Source organism: Miniopterus natalensis, chromosome 19 (assembly GCF_054644295.1).
Source record: "Miniopterus natalensis isolate mMinNat1 chromosome 19, mMinNat1.hap1, whole genome shotgun sequence".
Classification (NCBI taxonomy): Eukaryota; Metazoa; Chordata; class Mammalia; order Chiroptera; family Miniopteridae; genus Miniopterus; species Miniopterus natalensis.
In genome coordinates this window covers 11,195,831-11,217,137 of record NC_142099.1, presented here as the reverse complement: position 1 = coordinate 11,217,137, position 21,307 = coordinate 11,195,831, and the positions used below count along the sequence as shown (strand labels likewise).

At 54.9% G+C, this 21,307-nt stretch overlaps 1 protein-coding gene across 1 annotated transcript; it reads right to left on the bottom strand.

The window, feature by feature from the left end:
• Positions 1-907: 907 nt before the first annotated feature.
• Positions 908-17,133, bottom strand: RORC (RAR related orphan receptor C). The gene is made up of 10 exons (XM_016217597.2): positions 17,112-17,133; positions 9,220-9,305; positions 8,795-8,936; positions 7,201-7,689; positions 6,864-6,985; positions 5,927-6,059; positions 5,674-5,781; positions 5,389-5,499; positions 4,089-4,198; positions 908-1,284 (listed from the first exon to the last, which is right to left on the bottom strand). Exons 1-10 carry the CDS (start codon positions 17,116-17,118, stop codon positions 1,123-1,125), a joined length of 1,470 nt encoding a protein of 489 aa, XP_016073083.2. The 5' UTR covers positions 17,119-17,133; the 3' UTR covers positions 908-1,122.
• Positions 17,134-21,307: the final 4,174 nt, after the last annotated feature.

Below are 21,307 nucleotides of genomic sequence, written 5' to 3'. Positions count from 1 at the left end.
CAGTCGCTGAGTGGCGGAACTGCAACTGCTCCTGCTCCATTTCTCGTAACAGAGCAGGGCTGGAGGGCAGGGCCCACACAGTCCTCCTGGGGTCTGTCCTTGGCCTTCTGACTGACCGGTGCCCAGCCGCCTCTGCTTCTCTTGGATATTCTTGTGATACGAGACAGCTGGGCTGGGATAGCGTTTGGAGCGCCTCAGTTCTAAGACTGGTGGATGGGGCACCATGGGAATGCTCTGGGGTCCCTCAGGATTATTGCACTTCCTGAGGCCACTAAGCTCCTCTGTGACATCAAGGAAGACAGAGATTGTAGCAGACCTAATGTGTCGATAGAGCTGCATAATTGCAGGTTGAGTGAGTGTGTGTTTCACCTGTATGTGGACGTGTCTCCAATCAGATTTGTGCTAACTCCCAATGTCTGTTTTTAAAGTGCACCTAAGAGATTCGAGTTCTTTCTCTCTCTCTGCCTATGATGCTCTTGGTTTTCACTGTACCCTATCCTATACCCAAATCCCATAAAAAAATTATCCCCAGCCCCTTGCCCTCCATGTATGCAGTTTTTGTTTTGTTTTTTAGACCCCAGGGAAAGGGCAGGGTGCCCAACCATTTCCTTGCTGAGCTTGAAGGTCCAGATTCAAGTTCTACACAGGTCCTTCTGGGCTCCAGCCGCCAGTCTCTGAGCTTGACGCTTCCCCTCTGCTGAAGCTCACAGGAAAATGCAATGAGGTATTTCAACGACCTATTCTTAGCTTCTGAGCCCAGAGATGAGTTCCATTCATCCAGGGTGTCCTGGATCCCCCCTGTTGTCCTGAGGACAGGTTGGTCCTCCTGGAGGTCCTTCTACTCCCCACCCCCCTGCTCCAGAAGCTGGGGTGAAGGGCATGGGAGAGAGGACAGAACAAAGCTGAGTCTGGAGACAGTGTTCCTCTGTCCCAACCCTCTGGATCTTGGCCCGCTGCCGGCAGGCCCGTGGGCAGAAAACCAGTCTCAGCATTTGCTCAATCCCAAAGATCAGGTAGGGCTGCCCTCCAGGGGGCATGGAAAAGGAAAAGGCTGAGAGGGGGAGGGGTCCAGGGAGGTGGTCCAGTAGGCTCTAGGGACAGGAAAGGAGTCCCTCTTCCAGGTCACTCGGACAGCCCCTCGGGTGACTCGATTTCAGTGCTGAAGAGTTCCTTGTAGAGTGGGGGGAAAGCAGCCTGGACCACGATGGGGTGGAGATGCTGGAAGGTTTGCAGCTTTTCCACATGCTGGCTGCACAGGCTCCGAAGTTTCCCCTTGGGTGGCAGCTGGAGATGGGTTAATGGGGAAGGGGGGTCAGTACTCTGCCCAGAGCAAGAGAGTCCTTTCCTCTTTCCTGGCCCAGGGCAACCCCCCTCTCTTTCTCTCTATGCACTTGGCACTTGTTGGGACAGCCAGACCCTACTGGTAGGGGTAGGCATGTGTCAGGAAATCAGAGGCAAGGAAACACTGATGTGGGCCAGTGCATGTTTTCTGGGCAAAACCCCCAATCATGCTCCTGCTACTCCTAAAAGGAGCCCTGTTAAAGCCTTTAATTCACACTTTATGCTCTTATAATAGTGGAATTCTGTGACTCTGGTTTATATACTGTCACATGACTCTTTGCCTTTGTTGATACTGTTCCCCCTACCAGGAATGCCTTTCCAATTCTTTGCTTGGCTAATTCTTATTTTTAAGTGTTACCTCCTCTGGGAATATTTCTCTAACTAGGCCCTCCTTACCCCAGATTAAGGGTCCTTCCGCTGTGTAGCACTTAAATCCCATTGAAGAAAGATGATCCAATTTGTCTGCCTTCCTACCCTAGGTTTAAGCTCCTTGGGTAGGATCTTTTCTCTCTCTCTCTCTTTCCTCCCCTCCACCCCCAGCAAATGCTCAATAACTTTGTTTGAGCTAAACAGTTTCCAAGCAGGTACCCAACACTGCTAGGACTCAGCCAGAGGGGGAATGAAAAAGACCCAGAGACCCAAAGGAGACAGAGGGAGGGGGACCTCATCAGAGAAAGGCTGAGAAAGCCATTTATCTTCTGCAGTTTCCTCTATAAGCAAGTGAGGCTTAGAAATACCTCTCACAGCCACCCCCGCCCCCTTCTGCCCAGCTTAGTTTCCCAGGAAAGGGAAGAACAGGCAACATGTCACCCCTTGATATCTCCGGAAGCCATCGTCTTTTCATTTGTACTGCTTTACTTTGAGTTTGGGCTTTTGCAATAGCTTCATTCATTCAACAAATAGTTGTTGAGAACTTAATCAGGTGGGCTCCGGGATGGGCTAGGGGATATATCATTGAATGAAATATCTACATTTATTGAATGTATATTTCTAGTGAAGGATCCAGAAAATAAACAAATATACAATATGTCTAAGAACTTCTTTAAAGAGCAATAAAGCAGGGTGAGGGGCTTTTTGTACAAGGTGGTCTGGGAAAACCTTCCCAGAATGAAGGGATGGAGCAAGCAAGCCATTTAGAAAACGCGAGGAAGAACCTTCCAGCAGTTGGAACAGTAGGTACAGCTGTGTGTTATGTGTTCAAGGAATAGCAAGGGGGCGGGTGTTGCTGGAACTGGTAGTTGAGAGGGCAGTGGAAAGAGAAGAGGTGAGAAAAGCAGTCAGGGGTCATATCACGAGGCTGGCAGGCCCTGACACAGACTCTAGATTTGATTCTCAGCATGATGGGCAGCTATCGGAGGACCGAGAACAGTGCTGTGTGGCTGACATGGGACAGACAAAGGTGGAACAGGGGTTCAGTTAGGAGGCCTCTAACAGTCCAAGTGAAAACAGTGCTGGGGGTGTGGCGTGTGCATGAGGTGACAGTGGGGAGGCGATCTGTTCTAAAATGGATCTAATCAGATTGCTTCCCAGCTGCTCTCCCAGGTTCCAGGGCCCATCTCCCCCTTCTACTCTATTCTGCCAGACCTGAAGTCTCTTCAGGGCAGAGACTTAAGTCACTGCTGTATCCTCAGCACTGGGCACCGTGCCTGGCACATAGCAAGCTCCCGTTGCTTGAACGCTTACATAAGTGGTTCCTTTACACTGGTTCCAAATTAAATTGCCTAAATAATAGCTCTGATGATATCATTCCTTTAGCCCTTGGGGCTCGCCACTGCCTAGAAATAAAGCCTTTACTCTTTAATATGTCATTTAAAGTCCTCTCTGATTTGCTCCCTGACCTAATTTCCAAGCCTGTCTTCTACTACTTCCCTGCCTCCATCTATCTATCCTGATCTTAGTCAAAATGTACCATGAACTATATTCTCCATATAGGCATGATTTTGTCTTCTTATTTTTGCTCATTTCATTTTCTACACGTGAAATGCCTGCCCCATCCCATGAATGTCTGTTAAAATCTTACCTATTTCATGGTCTAGTTTAAATGCTACCTTTTCTCGGAAGCATTTATGATTCACTCCTTTTACCTTCAAATTATTTTTAATCCTGTTCTATGTTCTTCTAACATTTCCCTAATATCGCTTATCAGAGTAATGTATCAGGGGCACAGGGCTATGGTGGAAAGAGCACTGGGATTAAATCTTGCATTTATCACTTACTGATCCTGTAAACTTGGCTAAGTCACTTAAGTCTCCTAAACACTACAGGAAGATAAATAATACCTACCCTATTGACTGAGTGGCCCTGAGGATGAGAGATTACATCTGTGACAGACAGCCCTTTGTTAACTGCATTTTTATTATATCGCATATCACATTCTACTCTGTATTAGAGCTACTGGTGCACGAGTCTCTTCTTCATAGCAGGTTGAAAACTCGTGGTGGGGACAAGGACACGTCTCTGTATCTTTCCATTCCACAGTGCCTTGTACAAGCAGGTGCTGGGGAAGTGTTGGCTATATTAAACTGAATTGCTCCCTGGAGGTCCCTTCCAATTCCAGGCTCTCTAACTTTCTATCTTTTCACACATAGAAAGTGATTGTTTGTTCCCTCAGTTCCTGTGCTGTTGCAAGCTCTCTAATGCATTGTGGCAGATGCTTCTCTGTACCCCCAGACCCTGGGCCTCACACACCCTGATGTCACAGCTCTGGCACTGTGCCCGACCTCTTCTTCCCCAGGGACTGCTCCTACCTCTGCCAAGATGCCTTGGCGATGAGTCTTGCAGAGATGATGGTGAAAGGCCAGCTCCAGATTGGACTGAAGCTGCTCTACTTTCCTTTTCTCTTGGAGCCCCGGCCGGTCTGAAGGAGGGGATGGGACCATAGTAAGAATGAGAAAGAACATGGACATTAGCTTCCACCAAAAGGGTGTACTGTTTTGGACATCTGTTCTGGATGAGGTCTTTCAGCTGAGTGCGTGTGTATGTGCGTGCGCACGTGTGTGCTTTGATCTGATAATGGTAAGTTCTGGGGCCTTGGGCTTGGCTACCTGTCTACAAGGAAAACTGGGGAGAGAGATGAAAGAGATACGAACTTCCATAGATAAGCTGTCTTCTCCCTGGTACCCTGATATTTCTCATCGCCCATCCAATGCCAGGCACTAGGTTTCTGCCGGGGGTGTGTGGGGGGTGGAGATTGGAAGAGAGTTCCCTGTCCTCTGGCCAATGATGACTTCACATAGGAGATGGCTTTTGTGAAGCCACCAAGGCCAGCATCAGGGCCTCTGCAGGAGTCTGGAGCCAACTTCAGCAGACAGACCACTTTTTGCTCTGGCTCCATAAAATAGCCAGAAGTCATCTTTCAAATTTTTATTTCCAGTTTAAGGAATATTTTTAGGTCTCTACTCATTGGCAGATCCAGAAGACTGATAATTTTGGTCCGTAAACTCAAGTTAGTTGCTTGACCCACTTCCCCAGGTTCTCTGAATACTTAGCATTCTGCTGGCCCAGCCCAGGCCACTCCCTTTAGGGGAGTGATGTCCAGAGTCCTGCCATGATGGTGTACTGTCTTCAGGTTAGTCTACACAGAGCAGAGATTCTCAAGTTTGGTGGCACATTATGATCACCTGTGGGAGGCTGTTAAAAATTCTAGTGCTCTGGCCACACCCCAGATCAAACACCTCGGAGTCTCTGGGAGGTGGGCCCAGGTAGCAACCCTGTTTCAAGCTCCCCAGGTGGTTGTAACGCGCAGTCACAATGGCATGACTGACTTGGATGCACAAGCAGACTCATTTCTTTCAGAGAAGTGCCTCACTTCCCCTCATCCTCACATCGCCCTCTTCCCCAACTCCCTGTGCTGCCCTTTTCCCTCTCTCAGGCTCCTCTGAATCTTCATTTGAACTGATGTTATTTTATAGCCATATTGGCCTTTAATGGGCTCTGTGCTCTTTAAAGCAATTTCCTAGATTTAACCACATCCGAAGGTCTAGACTCTTCAATATCTGTCACACCCCCCCAGCCGAATGTCCCTGACCCTAGCCCAGCGACACTCACTGGCATTGATGAGGACAAGGGCTGTGTACAGGGCAATCTCGTCCTCGGAAAAGTGCAAGGCACTCAGGGAGCGGGAAAAGTCAAAGATGGAGCTGATGAGCTCGCTGCAGCCTGATGAAGAGGACACAGAGACTGAGCAAGCTGGGGATGCCACGGTGCCCAAGGATGCCCACCCTCTTGGGGTTTGGAGCAGGGGGGCGCAATCTGCCCGGAAAAGAGGATGCCCTGGGTCTCGAAGCTCTAGACCCATCCGACTCCTCTCTCTCATTTCCTCCTGCTTCTCACCCAAGGCTCGGAACAGCTCCACGCCACCGTATTTGCCCTCGAAAAACACTGTGTGGTTGTTGGCGTTGTAGGCCCGGCACATCCTCACCAGCACCACCTCCATTGCTCCTGGGAGTGGGGAGGAAAAGGGCAGGGGCAGCGTCACCCAAAGCCAGGCCCTCGTCTCTGGCCACCTCGGGGTCCTGGCTCCTTAACCACCTCCCTCCACCCTGCCCCACCCCCTTCCCTCCAGGCCTGCCCACCCTCCTGGCACCTGCTTTGAGCAGCACAATCTGGTCATTCTGGCAGAGGTCCATAAAGCCCGAGAGCCTCTTGGCGAACTCCACCACGTACTGAATGGCCTCGGTGAGGCGGTGGGCGCAGCGCTCCCACATCTCCCACATCGACTGCAGGGAAGGAGGAGGGTCCCACTGTAGCCCTCTTTAGAACCCGGTGACTGCCCCAAGCCCCTGGGAGCCTGGACTGACAAATTGCAGGGGGCAGTTTATGAACTCCCCCATTCTCTCAACTGGGCCGTTTTAGCCTATTCTCAGCACAAATGCACATTTGGGTCAAGTCCTATCATTGGGTCCCACTTACTGAGCACCCACCCCAAAATGACATACTCAAAGGTCTCAATAACCCAGAGAAGCCACAGTTCAGTGCCAGATGAGTGTTTTTAGAGCCGGTGGTATTGCCAGAGTGCGATAGAGGAGAGAACGTAAGCTTTGGAGCCCAATGAGCCTGAATTTGCCTTTGGCTCCACCACTCTGGGACCTAGAGTGACTCTATTAACCACCCTGAGCTCAGTTTCCAGGTCTGTTAAAAACAGAAACACATACCAACCTCATAGGTTGGTTGTCATAAGGGTCAAGGATAATTGTAAAAAAGCATTTCCCACAGTGCCCGGCAGAGAAGGGTGTTCAATGAGTGGTAACCAGGGCTCTGACTGTTGTTCTGGTTGATGGAGGGGGAGGGACAGTGCCCCGGGTGGGGTAGTGGAGGCCGAGTAAAGTGTTACCAGGCAGAGGCTCAGGGAAAGCTCTCGTCCACCTGCTGCGATGAAGACGCCCCCCTGCTTCAAAGTGGGCTCACACTTGTGTGTATCTGTGATGCCCTGCTTCACCCCAGCCCACAAGGTGTGCTGGTAGCCATCTCTGGACTCCCCGGCGGTAGGAGGTCCTCCCTCCTGGCAGGTCCCCTGGCCTCACCTTCCTCTGGTAGCCAGCCACCTCCTCCCGGGAGAAGAGGTTGGAGCGTTGCCGCAGCAGGTCCTCCAGTCGCAGCTGACACGTCTCTCGGTAGGACTTGCACACATTCTGCACCAAGTGTTCTGGGGCCAGAGGAGAAGGCACAGGCTCTGTCTCAGCCAGCTCCTACCTTACACGTATGAAGGGCACCCCTTCGCCTGGCAGCCCCCTTAACCCCTTGTCCAGGACCCCTCAACTCCCTTGGGCTCACGTTTGGTTTACATGGGGTGCCAACTAGGACCTCTCTTGGATTCCCTTTCCTCATCTTCCCCACCCCTTCTGCCTCTCAGCTGCTCACCAATGTCCGTCAGGGAGGCATAGGGCACCTCCGGGGTGCTGCGGTAGCTGTCCGGGCCTAGCCCAGGATGCCTGGGATCCTCAAAATGAAGTCCGTATCTGTCAGGGGTCAGCTGGCTGCCCGGGCTGTAGAAGCTCTCTCTGCCCTCAGCCTTGCCCCGCTCAGGGCTGTATTCGAGGTGGTATGAGGCCCCGTTGAGCCCCGCTTTGGCCAAGCTGTTGGAGTAGGAAGGCCTGGAGCCTGGGGCTCTCAGGAGGCCAGGGGGGCAGGCAGAGGCCTCAGGCAGGTCAGGTGAGGAGCCCAGCGGCAGCTGCCCATCTGGGAGCCCCAAGGTGCAGGAGAGGGGGTCTGCCCCTCGGCCCCCTGCAGGAGGGGTTCTGGCCACCTGCTCCCGCTGCTGCTGCTGCTGCTGCTGCTGCTGCAGTTGCTTCTGCACCTCCGCGTGGAGGCTGTCCCTTTGCTTCTTGGACATGCGGCCAAACTTGACAGCTGAAAGAGGTTGGGGACCAGGAGTTTTTCAGGCAGGAGGACAGGTACTGGGCCTACTCCACAGGCGTTTTGATTATTGCGGGATTATCGAGCTGTTCCCTGAACAGCTGACTCCAGGCAGAACTTGTCAGGTCTTGCCTGAGAACCTCCCTCCAGGGGACTTTTGCTCAGGACCCCTCCCACCTCTCTCCTGTTTGCTTCAGGGCTCTGTCCAGCCCAGGCATTTTGGTCTCCTGAGCAAAAACTCTTCCCAGCTTGATGTCAGCTTCTAAATGTGGCAGAATTGAAGCAATGAGTCTGGACTGAGAATCCTGGCCTCCTGGTATTGGGGCTGGGGGTGGTGGAGTAGGGGGCCTCGAGCGGTATCGGGGTCACCTCGCCCTTCTAGGAGGGTCGGAGGAAGAGGAGAGCTGAGAACACAGGTCTCCCTGTGGTCAGGCCTGCAGGCTCCCTGGTGACCTAGATACTCACCACAGCCCAACCCAGGTTCCGCGGCTCGCTTCTGAACATCCTCTTCTGCTCTCTCTTTCCTGCCTTTTCACTCCCCCCCCACCCCTCCCAGGTGTGGGGGCACAGCCCCTCGCCCCGCCTGCCCCTTGCACCCCTGCCTGTTTCCTTTCACTTTGTTATTTTGGGCGCTGAAAAGTGCTGACAGGCTCCTTCTGGCTCATCACCTCATGGCCCCCCAGCTCTGCCTCGGGTCCCCTCTGTGGTGGGGCGGAGGTGGGGGGCGTGAGGAGGGGGTGGGTGAGGAAGGTAGAGGGAGGACCAGGAACAGCAGGCCTCCCACCCTCAGGGCCTCTGGGTTATTCTCAGGCTAGAGCGATGGGGGCAGGAGGGGAAGAGGTAGGACCTGGATGGTTTCTGGGCCAGGGGGAGTGGAGTGAGGAGAAACCATCCCCAGAAGAAAAGGAAGAGTTGGGTACCTTGGGGAAAGGAGGGTTGTTCTAGCAAAGCCTGAAGCTGGGGACTGTGAAGAGCTCTGATGAGGGTGGTCTGCCTACCCCCACATTGGACAGCGGAAGAGACAGGGCCTGTCAGGGAGGGACGGAGAGGGGACCTCCAGCCTGCAGGGAAAGCTTGGGGGCTGCCCGCTCGGCCTCACCGTCTCGGGACATGCCCAGTGCCAGGCATTTCTGCAGGCGGCAGTGCTGGCAGCGGTTCCGGCTGGTGCGGTCGATGGGGCAGTTCTGCTGGCGGGTGCAGGAGTAGGCCACGTTACAGCTCTGGCTCCGGCGGAAGAAGCCCTGGAGAAGGCAGGTGGAGACCAGGCTGCTGGTCCTGAGTGCCTCCAATCCACAAGCTCCTGCCCCAGCTTCCCCAGATCCTATGGTCAGTTTCCTCTCCCCCATTTCTTAGCATGATTGCAATTAGTCCTACAGTCACTTCCCCAGCTGAAGACAAAGGCACCCTGTATGCAGAACCCCCAGGTAAGGCACCACCAAGCTGCCTCAGGAGCCCATCCCTGGAGTCCACAGCCACAAACCCCTCTCCTCATCTCCAGGAGACTGTGTACACGTGTGCACTCACCTTGCACCCCTCACAGGTAATAACGCCGTAATGGATCCCAGATGACTTGTCCCCACAGATTTTGCAAGGAATCACTTCGATTTGTGCTGGAAAAGAAAGAGCAGGAGGTCAGCCCGGGGGCGTTTTCTGGACCCTACCCGTGTTCCTGGGCTGTGGATACAGGGGCATGGTGCTTCCCCACCCAACCCGGCTCCAGCTTGCGGTTTCCCTCCTGCATACTGGAAGGGGTAAAATGCCAAATGCTGCTCAGCAAGGGGTCTGTGGAGGCCGTTTTTTGTGTTTTGTGGGGTGGCTGGGAGTTGTTCCAGCTCTAGAGGGGCAGAGAAAGCAGCTGCGGAGAGGCCACCTGCTCAGCCCTTCAAGTTGAAAAGCTCCAGTTGCCTCCCTCTCGCCTGGGGACCTAGGAGTCCTTACTGCTTCGCAACACCTGCTTCCCGCCTAGGGGGCTTTCTTTGTGCCACCCTCCCCCACTGGGTCTCGGCTCCTGTGGGCAGAGTGTGGGGTATGGCGGGAAGATGTGGTGCACCAGGCAGAGGGGACCTGGGGGCCAGGTAGATGCCAGCCATCCTCAGCCGGGCAGAGAACGCTCAGGGAGGGGCAGGGTCCACAGAGTGGGGCCCAGAGAGAGTAGGGAGAAGACCAGATGGAGTGCAGGAGAGTGGGGCTGTGCCAGATGCCCGAGGGCCAGGGCTCCTAGGCCCTTGGCCTCAGAGCAGAGAGAGGGTAGCCCTGTGAGCATGCACACGAGGGCCTCTGCTTTCAACTACATGCACACAAGTCATGAAGGTGAATGCTGCCTGGGACTTGAGACCATCTCCTTCTGCCCTTTCTTTCCTTTACAAGCGATGAAAGAGGCCAGGCGAGGAAGGTGGTTGGCCCACGTTCATGCAGCTAGTTTGCCCCAGAGCTGGGTATACATCCCAGTTACCCGAAACTTTCCATTGTGCTGTTCTATGTACACAGCTTTTGGACATGTTTGAGTGTGTGTGTGTACACATGAAAGGTACATGTGATTTGTGAGCCAACGGCATGTCTGTTTGAGCCAGGTGCACATGTGCATATTTGTGTGTTGGCGCTTGTTCGCTGGGGAGTAGGACCTTCCCTCCTGCCAACTGAGCTCACTTTAAGCTGTGCCTGCCCCCCCTTCACTGATGCTGGCCCCAGGCTCAGTGCCCTGGCCCTGTCAATGCCCACAGTTCTCTACTGAGTCTCAGGGGCCAGCAGTTGGCATTCATCCAGCCTATCTTTGAAGGGGAGCTGGGCAGAGTTGGGATTCCTGCTATTTTGGGTGTTTTTGTCACTCCCAAGGGCATATGGGTCTCTTTTCTGCCATTGCCGACCTGCTGCCTCCCCTCTGAGCTCCTTGGGGCCTACACCCTGGTCATGTCTAGGGCCTGCTGAGGTGAAATGGGGGGTGGCCATGGTTTGCCTGCCACTCCCTGAAATGTTGTTTCCATCGGCCTTGAGGTGAGTCAGAGTTAGCAGCTGCCTTCTCAAGGGGGACAGGGCACATAGGTGCATGAAACCCTCCACTGGGACTCGATTCCCCATCCCCCAGCCCCACTTGCCTGCGCATCACCCATGCAGAAAGCTGTGATCGTCCAGGACAGATGGCAAGTGAGCCTTTCAGATTCTTTCCAGTAAGTAAAGAGCAGATTGGAATGCATGGAGGGGAAGAGAGAACAAGAGGGGTTCGAGTACTTGGAAAAGGGCAGAACATATGGGGCACCTGCACGTCCAGTCACTTAGATTCTCCAGGCCTCAGTTCCCTTGTTGGTAAAAACAGGATAAAAATAGCATCGCTTTTCCACGGGGTGGCTGTAGGTGGTACAGTTAAATGGCATCACCTGTGGGAAGCCCTGTGCTGGATATGAAGCACTGTGTATGCCAGTTACTGCTGAGCGGAGCTGAGGGGAAGAAGGCCAGTGGGCATCTGAGGTCCATGGACATGCTTGTGCCCCATTGAGTCTGCTTTGCCTCAACACCTTCCCCCCAACACTGTGGTATCTCTCTCCTCGGTAGACCTAAGCCCAGAGAGGGGAGGAACCAACGTGGGTCACCCACAAAAGTAAGCGGGAGGGAGATTAGGCCAAGCCACAGTGGGAACTCAGGCTCCAGCCCTACCATCGACCACAGGCCTCCCTGCCTGTTCCCTTCTCCCAGAGCCACATCCGCATGCGTGTGTGTGCTGACCACATGGGTGACCCAGACACGTCTCCCTGCTTGACCCGCTGCTGGTCCTGGCCCTAGGAACCCCACAACAGTGTCACCAAGACCTTGCCCTTCTCATGGGACAATGTAGCCAGCCACAGGCCCCTATCACAAATATAGTGTTTGGGGGATGTCTGACTTTGGACCCCAGCCATTAGGCCAGCCACTCCCCCATGTCCCCAACTGTAGTCCCAGACAGAGGTACCCAGTGAGACTGACAAAGAGTCAGAGGGTCCAAGTTAGAGGGTCAGGTTAAGAGAGACTTAGACCCAAGATGGAGAGATGGCCAAAGAAACACAGAAAAACCCACTAATGTCCTAGCCCTGTCAGCACTGTCAGGCCCTTTTATCCTACTCCTCCCGCCTTCCCCTGCCACCTGTGTCCCCTCCAATGCCATCTACCCAAAACTTCAAAGAGAAAGTCCTGGTGCGCATGAGTCTGACTGTGGAGGAGGGGAGAGGATGAGAAGGGGACTGGCAGAGGTGGCAGTGAGGGTAGCAGGAATTGAAAAACACCTCGGAGACCTCACCTTCTAAACCTACCCCTGAGCCACCACCCTGCAGCAGCAGGTGCTGGGAAGCCAGATTGGGGAGGGGGAGCTGAGTAATCACAGGATTACTCAAACTGTTGCCTGGGAGCCTGGCCTGCCAGGAACTTACCATCTAAGAGCCTGACGGTGCCAGGAACTAGAACCAAGCAAAGGTCAGGAACCTCTGGGCCAGCCCTGCAGCACAGCTCCCTACCGCAGCCCTCGTCTGCCCGCACCGCTGCTCTGGGAAGATCTGAGCATCTCACCGCCACTCTCTCCCACGGCCAGGCAAAGGAAACCCTCCCATTCCAAGGAGGGAGAAATGGCCCCATGTGCGTGCTGTCTCCTGAAATCACTTAGTGACTGCATGACTCTAGCCCTTTTTGTCTCCAACAAGCTCGCCTAGGGATCTTGTTAACATGCAGGTCTGAGGGGGGCCTCGATTCTGTGTTTGAACAAGCTCCAGGTTGGCACCCCACCTTGTTGGGCCTCGGCCTACACTTTGGATTAGCAAGAATTTCCTCCCTCTTCCTGCTTTTTTGCCAGGCTCCCCCCACCTGGGGATGAGGGGTGTGTTGGTGGTCTCTTCCCCAGTTCATTCTGGCATCTTCCCCATCATCCAGAGTGACCTCTAACAATGTCATTCTGATGCAGTACTGAGAAAGGAAAATGAATCTCCCCTGGACTGCTTCCGACATTGGAGGATCAGCAGAGAGCTTCCTATGAGCACATCCTAAGTGGGGAAATACGGTAGAGACTAAGTAGTCTGTGCTCCCCTCCCTCCAGCCTCTAATCTCACCCTCCTCACAGCTGTGAGATTCATTGATAGCGCTCTTTGAATACTCCCAGAGCTGGCCCTGCGCCACCCTAGGAAGCCAGCCCTGGGCCCCGTCCAGGTGCCCTGTGCCACAGAGAGGAAATGGTAGGAGTAAAATGGAGGCTCCAATCTTGGGGGATCTCTCCCCTCAAACCCTAGAACCACCCCCAGGCCTGGTGGAGAATGGATGAAGACAGAGGAACCTGGGGTCCTCATGTCCTCTTGGTGCTGTCAGCCCAGAGCTGGGCCTTCCCTCTCTCCTCTCTCTCCTTTTCTCCAGGGGACGTTGATCACAGAGGAATGAGAATGACAGGCGTGAGCGTTGGCCAAATTCTAGCTCTGTGCCAAGTTTTGTCTACGTTTTTCATTTAATGATCACAACAACCCTGTGAAGTGGGCACTACTTGTATTGCCCTCATTTTACAGATGAGAGTGACTGAGTCCAGGAGAGAGTAAATGGCTTGACTAAGGTTACACCACCAGAGGTGGCAGATCTGGCATTTGAAGTCAGGTCTCTGTCTTGAGAGCCAGTGCCCTCAACCATTTAGCTATACACCCTACAAGAATGCGCTGCCCAAATGCACTGAGGAGAATGGGACGGGACAGGTTACTCACTGGCTGCAGGGGAAAGTGAGGGGGGTGGGCTAGGAACGGAATTCAGGGAGGACACTGTGGAACTAAAGCTAGGACTCATGTCTAATGTAAAGATCCGGAGAGACGATATTCCCTCTGTCCCAGCTCTTCCTCCGTGGTGTCAGCTTTCTCCCACCTTTACCCACTGCTCAGGGCCAGGCTTCTAACCCATCCCAGCAGAGTTCCTCACTGGGACTCCTCTGGAAAGCCACAGCTCCACTGGGGTGTAGCCTGGCTTTCATACATCTCAGGAGACCTCTCTGCAGGAATGAATGAATGAACGGGAAAGGGGAATGTGTCTCTTTTCTTAGCTAAGGCACCCCCTCTCCCCGCAGCCCAAACTCTCAGTCCCTTTCCCCAGGGAGACCACAGCTGGTCCACCGTGTGCCCCAGCCTGTCGCCAGCCTCCCTCCTTTCTCAGCTCTCAGTTCCTGCAGCTTCTGCAAAGCTGAAAACCACGGTGGTGGGTACCACCACAGGGGAGGAGGGGGAGGGCTGGATGGGGGTCAGGGGAGAAGCAGTTCTACCTGGTGAGCGCTCCTCCCAGCCCATGCGGAGAATTTTCTGCTGATACACCCAGATCCCAGGGCTGAGAAAGTAGCGAAGCTAAAACTCAGGTGGGCGAGGGAGAGTCTGGGGTTTTGAAAAGCCACGAAAGACAGCCAGCCACCTGAAACCCCCTCCTTGTGCCCCCGCCACCCCCGCAGTCTGGGACTAGAGAAAGGAGGGGAAACAAAAGAATTGAGTGAAAACAACCAGTGAATGGGGGAGGGGGTGAATCACCGGGAGGAAGCTCTGAGGAGTGGAAGCCCAGATGTCACACTCAGCCGCCTTCCCTGCCTCCAGGGTTGTGTCTCCTTTCCCGAGGCCTCTGCGGCTCCGGGAGGCCCGAGGACTCAGAAGGGCCTTGGCTCTGTTACCATCCCTCCCCTCAAATAGACATCTCCATCCTTTCTGAGCCCAAAGTCCCAGGAAAGGGGCAGCGTTGCAGCAGCAGGAGGAGTGGACTAGCCATGGAGGACAGGAGGAGATCCCAGGGCTCCGTTCTCTGGAGAGCTCTGTAGCAGGGGAAAGTCCCTGTTTGAGACTGGGGCACAGAAACAGGGCAGGAGGAGGGAGCCACTGGGAGGGATGGTGGCACCAACACCCAGGTCTCATTATGAGGGGACAGGCTGGGATGCTCCAACCTCTAGAGCCCTGGGCTGGGGGTGGCGTGTTTGGGATCCTAGTTAGGAAAGGGAAGAGAGGAAAAGGGGAAGTTGCAGGAGTGATATGAAGAAGGACAGACCCTTTGTAAAGTCCTCAGATGGCCCTGGCTCTCAGGGTGAGATCTGTGATGCCCTGGGGAGTGGGCCCTGTTTGGCCCACTGCTCCTCGTTAGCATGATCAGACCTGAGAAAGATCAGCTACCCCAGACAGGCAGGCACCTGTACCTCTCATGCTCCACCTCTCCATCCAGGCCTAGAGCCAGGGCCTTGGCCTATTGGCTCCACACTGGCCATGGCCTGAGTGAGATGACTGGCCGCCCTCCCTCTGGCTGGCTGGGGACTTTTTGGCTCATGGACATTTCCTCTCTACTTAGGAGCAGGGAGCCTGTACCATCCTTCCAGAAACTCCGGGAAATCCATGCCTCCTACTTTCTGCCTTCCTAGGCTCCACTGATACTCAGAGTCTCCCTTCTACCGCCAGCGGGTTTTCTATTCCTCTCTCCCTGAGTCCGTGTGCCTCTCTGTTGCCTGCACTCCGGTTCTGTCTCAGGCCTCATACCACAATGTTTTGACTCTCCTGGTATTTCTCCATCTATATCTCTAGCCGGACGTCACTCTCTCCCATGTGTTACATTCACCTCCGTCCTTTGAGTTAGGCCTCTGCATCTCTCTTTATTTCTCAGTCTGTTTCTACTCCTTGGTCTTTGGGTGTGTCACGAGCCCTCAGGGCTCCAACTTGACCCGGCTTTTGTCAGAGGACATGGTGGTGGCTGGCACTTAAGTGGGGGGCAGTCAGATAAGTTAGGGCTAGGAAATACCCAGAGCTGTCCAAGTGAGAAAGACCCATGGCACAGAGCCCCAACCAGAAGAGACCCCCTGTTCTTCCAACCTGGATGGAGCTGTGGGGGGATATTACGTAAAGATGCCCTGGTGTCACCTTCACCCCGTCCCACACACTGCTGCCCTCCTGCCATGCACTGACGCACACCCAGTCATTGGTTCCTAGGGCGGATTTGCTGATTTGAAGCCATTTCTGGGAAGACTAACCTTTGCTAACTGCTAATGGGAAGAAGCTAGAAGGGAAACTGACACTCCCAGGGGCCCTCCTTCCTGTAGAAGGTTTTGGCTCTTTGCACCCCTCCAGGCCAGCCCCAGCTCATACCCCTGCACTGGAGTCTCCATCCCAAGCTTGGAAGTGGAGCTTTTCCCTTTGCTTTCCTCCTCTCTGTCTACCCTCTGGGAAAATGGAGCATCAGTCACTACCTGTGGGGGTGTCCAACTCCAGGACCAGGGCTCTCTCCTTGGTCCTGGGCCCTCAGAATTGGGAGCGTCTTCAGAATTGATTGGTTTCGTTTTTAAATTCAGCTCCTTTGTTTTGCAAATGAGGAGACCATGACCCAATGACTTGCCTAAGACTACATGGTTAGCCGGTGACAGAGGTGGTGGCAGAACCTGGTCTTTAGGCTCTCAGCCCATGGGTCTTCCTGGGGCCTAAGATGGCCTTACTTCTGTGTCTTGTGGGGAGACACCAGGTTGAGGCCGGGGCTGCCTCAGGGTGCAAGCCTTGGGCCCAGAGGGCTTTCCTTTTTCTCCTTCGCCCAGTGCTCTGAGAGGTTCCCAGGCTTCTCTTGCGTGAACACGAGGACTGGCAAATTTGCCCTCTCTTGCTCTTTGGGAAGGCACAGGGACCCCAGACATCTGCCCACCAGCTGTTGGCCCATGGCTCCAAGCCAGAAAGGGGTGAAGCTGAAAGCTTTCTGCTCCCATCTGCACTGCCTGATCCCCCTCATCAAATAGGTGACTGAACCTGGGGGCGTGCGCACACACACACACACACACACACACACACACTCACACACTCACACACTCACACACTCACACACTCACACACTCACGGCACCCTGGCTGGGTTCCACTCGCTCCTTACATCCCTGGGCTGGGCAGAAAGCCTGGTGGCTCCGAGGCCTGGGTGCTGGGTTCTGACCCTCTCTACCTGCTGACCTCACCCGACTTTCACTGTCCTGCTGCTCCAGGGCACAACAGCTCTTCTGGCCCCCTCTTCCAGGCAGGCAGGCGGGAGGCACAGAGGGCAACACTGCAGTGGGCGCCGTGAGTGCGCTCGGGATGCCTGTTAATCACCAGCCTCCACCTACTACAGCTGTGATCTGGAGGGAAGCTCTCGGCCTCTCTGGGGCTCAGTCTCTTTCTAAAATGAGGGGTAGGGCACCTCAGGTGCTCTTGGAGATCCTTTCCAGAGCTCACGACAGAGGAGTCCCTTTACTATCGTTGCTCTAAGAGAACTGCCTGGGAGCCAGACTTCCCAGCTTCTCCACCCATCTCCCAACAGACCCTGGCCTTGATGGGGACACACCCTGCCCAGGGAAAGCACTCAGCTTTGCTCACTTTGTTCCCAAGACACCCTTCCATTCCAGAGGGCCTGGGGATGACCACCGGATCCAGGCTTCCCCCGTCCCAGGTGGCCCCATTCACTTACTTCTCATGGCTGAGCTGTGGGCTTTTGCCACCTTGGCTCCCTGTCCTTCTCAGCAGGGGGGTGGTCCAGAGATGGGGCCCAGCTGGTAGCAGGGTTGGGGGCGAGGCCTCTCAGCAGAGCCTCAGCCCGCAGCTCTGCACCCAGCTCTCCCCCAATGCTTCTGGGCAGGGGGGTTTAAGCTAGCACCACACAGGTGGCTGAGTGACAACCCCCCCAACCCCCACCCCTCCCTAGGGTGCAGTGGGTAGGATGACAGGCGCCCCACGTGGCCAATCTGGGCCTGGGGCAGGGTGTGAGGGGTGGAGCAGCCAATGGCAGGGGGCGTTGGAAAATTCCAAAACCACACACGACAGCCACGCGCGGTAAAAGCTGTTTCCACCTGACAGGGTAGCTCTGGCCGGGGAGCCAGAATGGAGCTCACAGGAGCCTGGGGCCAGTTTCCTACTCCCCCTCCCCTGAAGACTCCCAAGCCTGACCCTCTTTGCCAGGTGACTCCGGGGATGTTTCTAGAGGTAAGTCACAGGATGTCTGCCTGGGGTGGTGGCGCGTTCCACCTGAGACCCTGTGGACTGCCAACAGCCGTGCCCACTGAGGCGCAGTCTGGGACTCTGCCTCCGCCCCCATGCTCACGCCCTCCCTACAGACACGATGTATGCCCTGGGGCAGGGAATAAATGATAATAGTAGCAGTAATAATCATCAGATAAATGTCCACTATCTCTAGGAAAGGTTAGTCTGTCCAAAATTTCCTCAGGAACAAAACTGCTGGAATTTGATGATGATGATGATGATGATGATGATGATGATGATGATGCTATGTGTCAGAAGTGGTTCTCAGTGTTTTATGTAGATTATCTAATCCTCACAAAATACTTTATGAGGTAGGTACCATGATCCCCATTTCAAAGATGAGGAAAGTGAGACACAGAGAAGTTAAGTAACTTGCCCAAGATCACACAGCTAGTAAGCAGTGAAGTCAGGCTTCAAACTCAGGCAGTTTGGTCCTGGATCCTACTTGATGAATGGGAGGGTTTCTCTGGTCCAAGTCTGCTCTTGAGGGTGTCTCAGCTTGGGAGAACTCCTCGTGTGTGAGTTTCTCTATAGAGTTCCTTGACCTGGGAGTCCTTCAAGGGGCCAATCAATTTTGGTGACCCTCTCAGCCTCGTATCTGCTCTATGGGGTACCTCAGCCTGGGGGGTTCCCTCTTCAGGGCTCCCTTAGTGATCAGGCCTTCTCTTGGTCTGGGGGATCACTCCTGGGTTCCTCCCTTCTTGGGATTGTCTCAATTTGGAGCCCATTTTTCAGGGCCTCTCTGCCTGGGGAGGTGTTAATCTTTTCTGGCTTCTCTGGGTCAAATCTAAGAGGTCTCTGATCTTGTGGGAGCTCCAGTAGCTCCTCAGTCTGGTCCAGGCCTTTCCCTGCTGGCCTTCCTCAGCTTGCAGGAGCTGGGCAGTGGACCGGGCGAAGGGCTGCCAGATTGGGTTCTTGGGGAGGACACTCATGGGGGTGGGGGTACAGTTGCACAGCGCCAGTGGGTTGGGAAGGGCATAAAGGGGTGCGGCCCTGGCCGAGGTTTCTGTGGTGAGGGGTTAAGGGTAGGAATGGAGCTTAGCCTCTTCCAATTCTAGCTGCTCTGAAACTCCCCCTTCACCCCCCACCCACATATGGTCCCTGGCTCCCTCCCCGCAGCTCACACGTCACTCCTTGACCCGCTTTCCTCCCAGGGCCCTGCTCAGCATTTCCGTGGGGCCCTGTGGCTAGGGGCAGGCGAGGCCGATCAGGATTGTGCTGAGCAAAGCAAGCCCCCACCCAGGAAGACGTGGCATCCTGGATGGCCCCCAGCCCTTCTGCCCAGCTCAGGGAGTGAGTGATGCTGCTGCCCTTGGGATTCCTCCGCCTGGAACAGTTAGGTTCTAGGCAATTAGGTTCTGGGGCAGCAGCGAGCTCTCAGGAGGAACTGGTAGGCCGTTCAAGGGAGGGCCAGAGAGGTAGCCTCTCCTGCCCCAGAGTTGTCCTCATCAAGTCAGGGACCCCTGCTCATGGAGGCCTTCCCCAGAGCGCCCTCCTGCTGTTAAAGGCATGCATGGCTCTGATGGGCTATAAACTCTGGGACTGAGGTGGAGTGGGTGCATTTTGGGGGGTGGTGGGGTTAGCTTCTCCCACAAACCAGGAGGATAGATCTGATGTGCTGAGAGGTCCCTAGTATCCATTGGGAAGTCCTTCCTGAGCTCTAGCCGCTTTTCACATGCTGTAGCCTCGGTCTTCTGGGCCCTGGGACCCAGAGTGTCCCTGTGCACAGTGTTTCCTGCAGAGACCAAGGCTTTCCTGCTCTCCAGCCCTGCACAGCCCGGCCCCAGGCTTGCTCACACCTCAGGATGTGTTAACCACAGACATGAACACCAAACCTGGCTCTGCTGCCACAAAACCTTGTGCAGGCCTCCCTGCCTCCCTGCCCCACCCCCTTCCAGCTCTGTGTCTCTGTCCAGCATCTCTCCCCTCCTTTCTCCGCAGCTCCCTTTTCATTGTTGTTCCTTTGCAATGTCTCCTCTCGCTCGCCATGCTCCTTCCTTATCTCCTCCATTGACCTGATCTTGAGGTTTCTTCATCTCTACCCCTCCTTTCCTCGCCTCCCCACCTCCCCTGCTTTTCTAGGCGTCACCTCTCCATGCTGGGCCACCTCTTCGGGGCTCCTCCGTCTCTCTGTAACCTACCGTGCCTGTCTTTTATGAGAACCTCCCACAGCCCTTGCTGGATTGTGTGCCATCTCTCCACACCCCAGCACCAGTCCTTGACCCAATCCTCTACTCACAGCTGTGGGTCTTCTTTGCAGCCAGAAGCTCTGTAAAAAGAAGAGAAGGGATCAGGGCTGACAGCTGAAGACCACAGGATCCCAGAGACACTCCCGACTGGCCCCCATCCACACCCCATCCCTTCCCAGCGGAACCTGCTATCCGAGAAGGTGGGACCACCCTCCACAGCACCTTCTCTCCTTCATTCTCTGTCCTGCAGTCATACTGGCCCTCTTCCAGGTCCTCAAAAGTGCCAGGCTCCTCACCAATTCTGGGACTGCCCAGGCTACCCCTTCCACCCAGAATGCCCCCCCCCCCCAGTCTAATCAACTTCCTCAGTGCTCAAGTTTCCCATTTGTCTCTTTCTTGGAGAAGCTGCGTGTGTCCCTCTCCCTGCCCTGGCTCTTACACGCTCAGCACCTTGCCGTTGATTTCCTGGCACCACATCACCTAACTGATGTCATTACCCGTGACCTCGGGATTTTCTGCTAGATGCTAAGCCCTGTGGAGGCAGGGACTGCGTCTGCTTTGTTCACTCTCTTATCCCCAGAGCCCTCCGTAGCCTAGCTGGAGAGAGGTGCACAGTAAGTAACTCTCAGTGGGAGTTAAATCTCTTGGTTGTTTATTTGTTCCTTTAAACACCTGGGAATCCCAGACTTGTGGGGGCTGAAGGTAGGGTGGTGAGGATGTTTGGAAGAAGAGAGTGGGAGAGCTGCAAACATAGAGTGGTTCTGCCTTCCATAGGCCCTGGCTCCCCCACCCACCAGCTTGCACAGGAAGGAATCCCTTCCCACCAGCTGTGGGGCATCGGTCTGAGTGGAGAGCAGTGGGCAGCAGGGAGCACAGGTGGGCTGACCCAGGGTGAGCAGGGAGGCACAGGGCTCCAGAGGGGCAGCTGCTGAGGGGAAAGCCTTAGCTAGAGCATCTTTGGGGGTTGTTCATTCAAGTGGTTAACATTTATTAAACACCTATCAAAGGAGCCCCTGAAGGCTCTTCCCTTGCCAGACCTGGTCCATTTTCTACACAGCAGTTCCCCATGGGGCACAGGGCTGGTCTTTTGTTCCAGAAAACCGTGCAGCCCTGCCTTTGCCCCCTATAGTTTTCCTAACCTCTGAATCTGCTCTCCGGTTAGTTTTTTCCTTCTGCGGTCCAAGGCTGGACACCTCCTGCTCCCAGCCCCCCACACTGTCCCTCTGGCAGGCTCCCTCCACTGGGCCAAGTGGGGGTGAGTAGGCTTGAAGGCCTGGCCTCTGCTGGGGCAGGGTTGGGGGAGGGCTGCCCAGAGAGGGAGTGGCTCCATCCGGTCCCTCCCGCCTGCCCGCTGATCCTGCCTTAGCCCCACTGGGCTTCCTCTTTGAGGTGGCACCCTGGCATTGCTCTCTGGCCTCCAGCCTTGCACCTGAGAGCA

Bases quoted from the DNA above. Each gene is read 5' to 3' on its own strand.
- RORC (XM_016217597.2), bottom strand. The intron at 6,986-7,200 runs GTGAGCAGCTGA...CTCTGGCCCCAG, and splicing joins TGCCTCCCTGACGGACATTG to AACACTTGGTGCAGAATGTG. The intron at 5,500-5,673 runs GTGAGAAGCAGG...CCTCTTCATCAG, and splicing joins GGAGCTGTTCCGAGCCTTGG to GCTGCAGCGAGCTCATCAGC.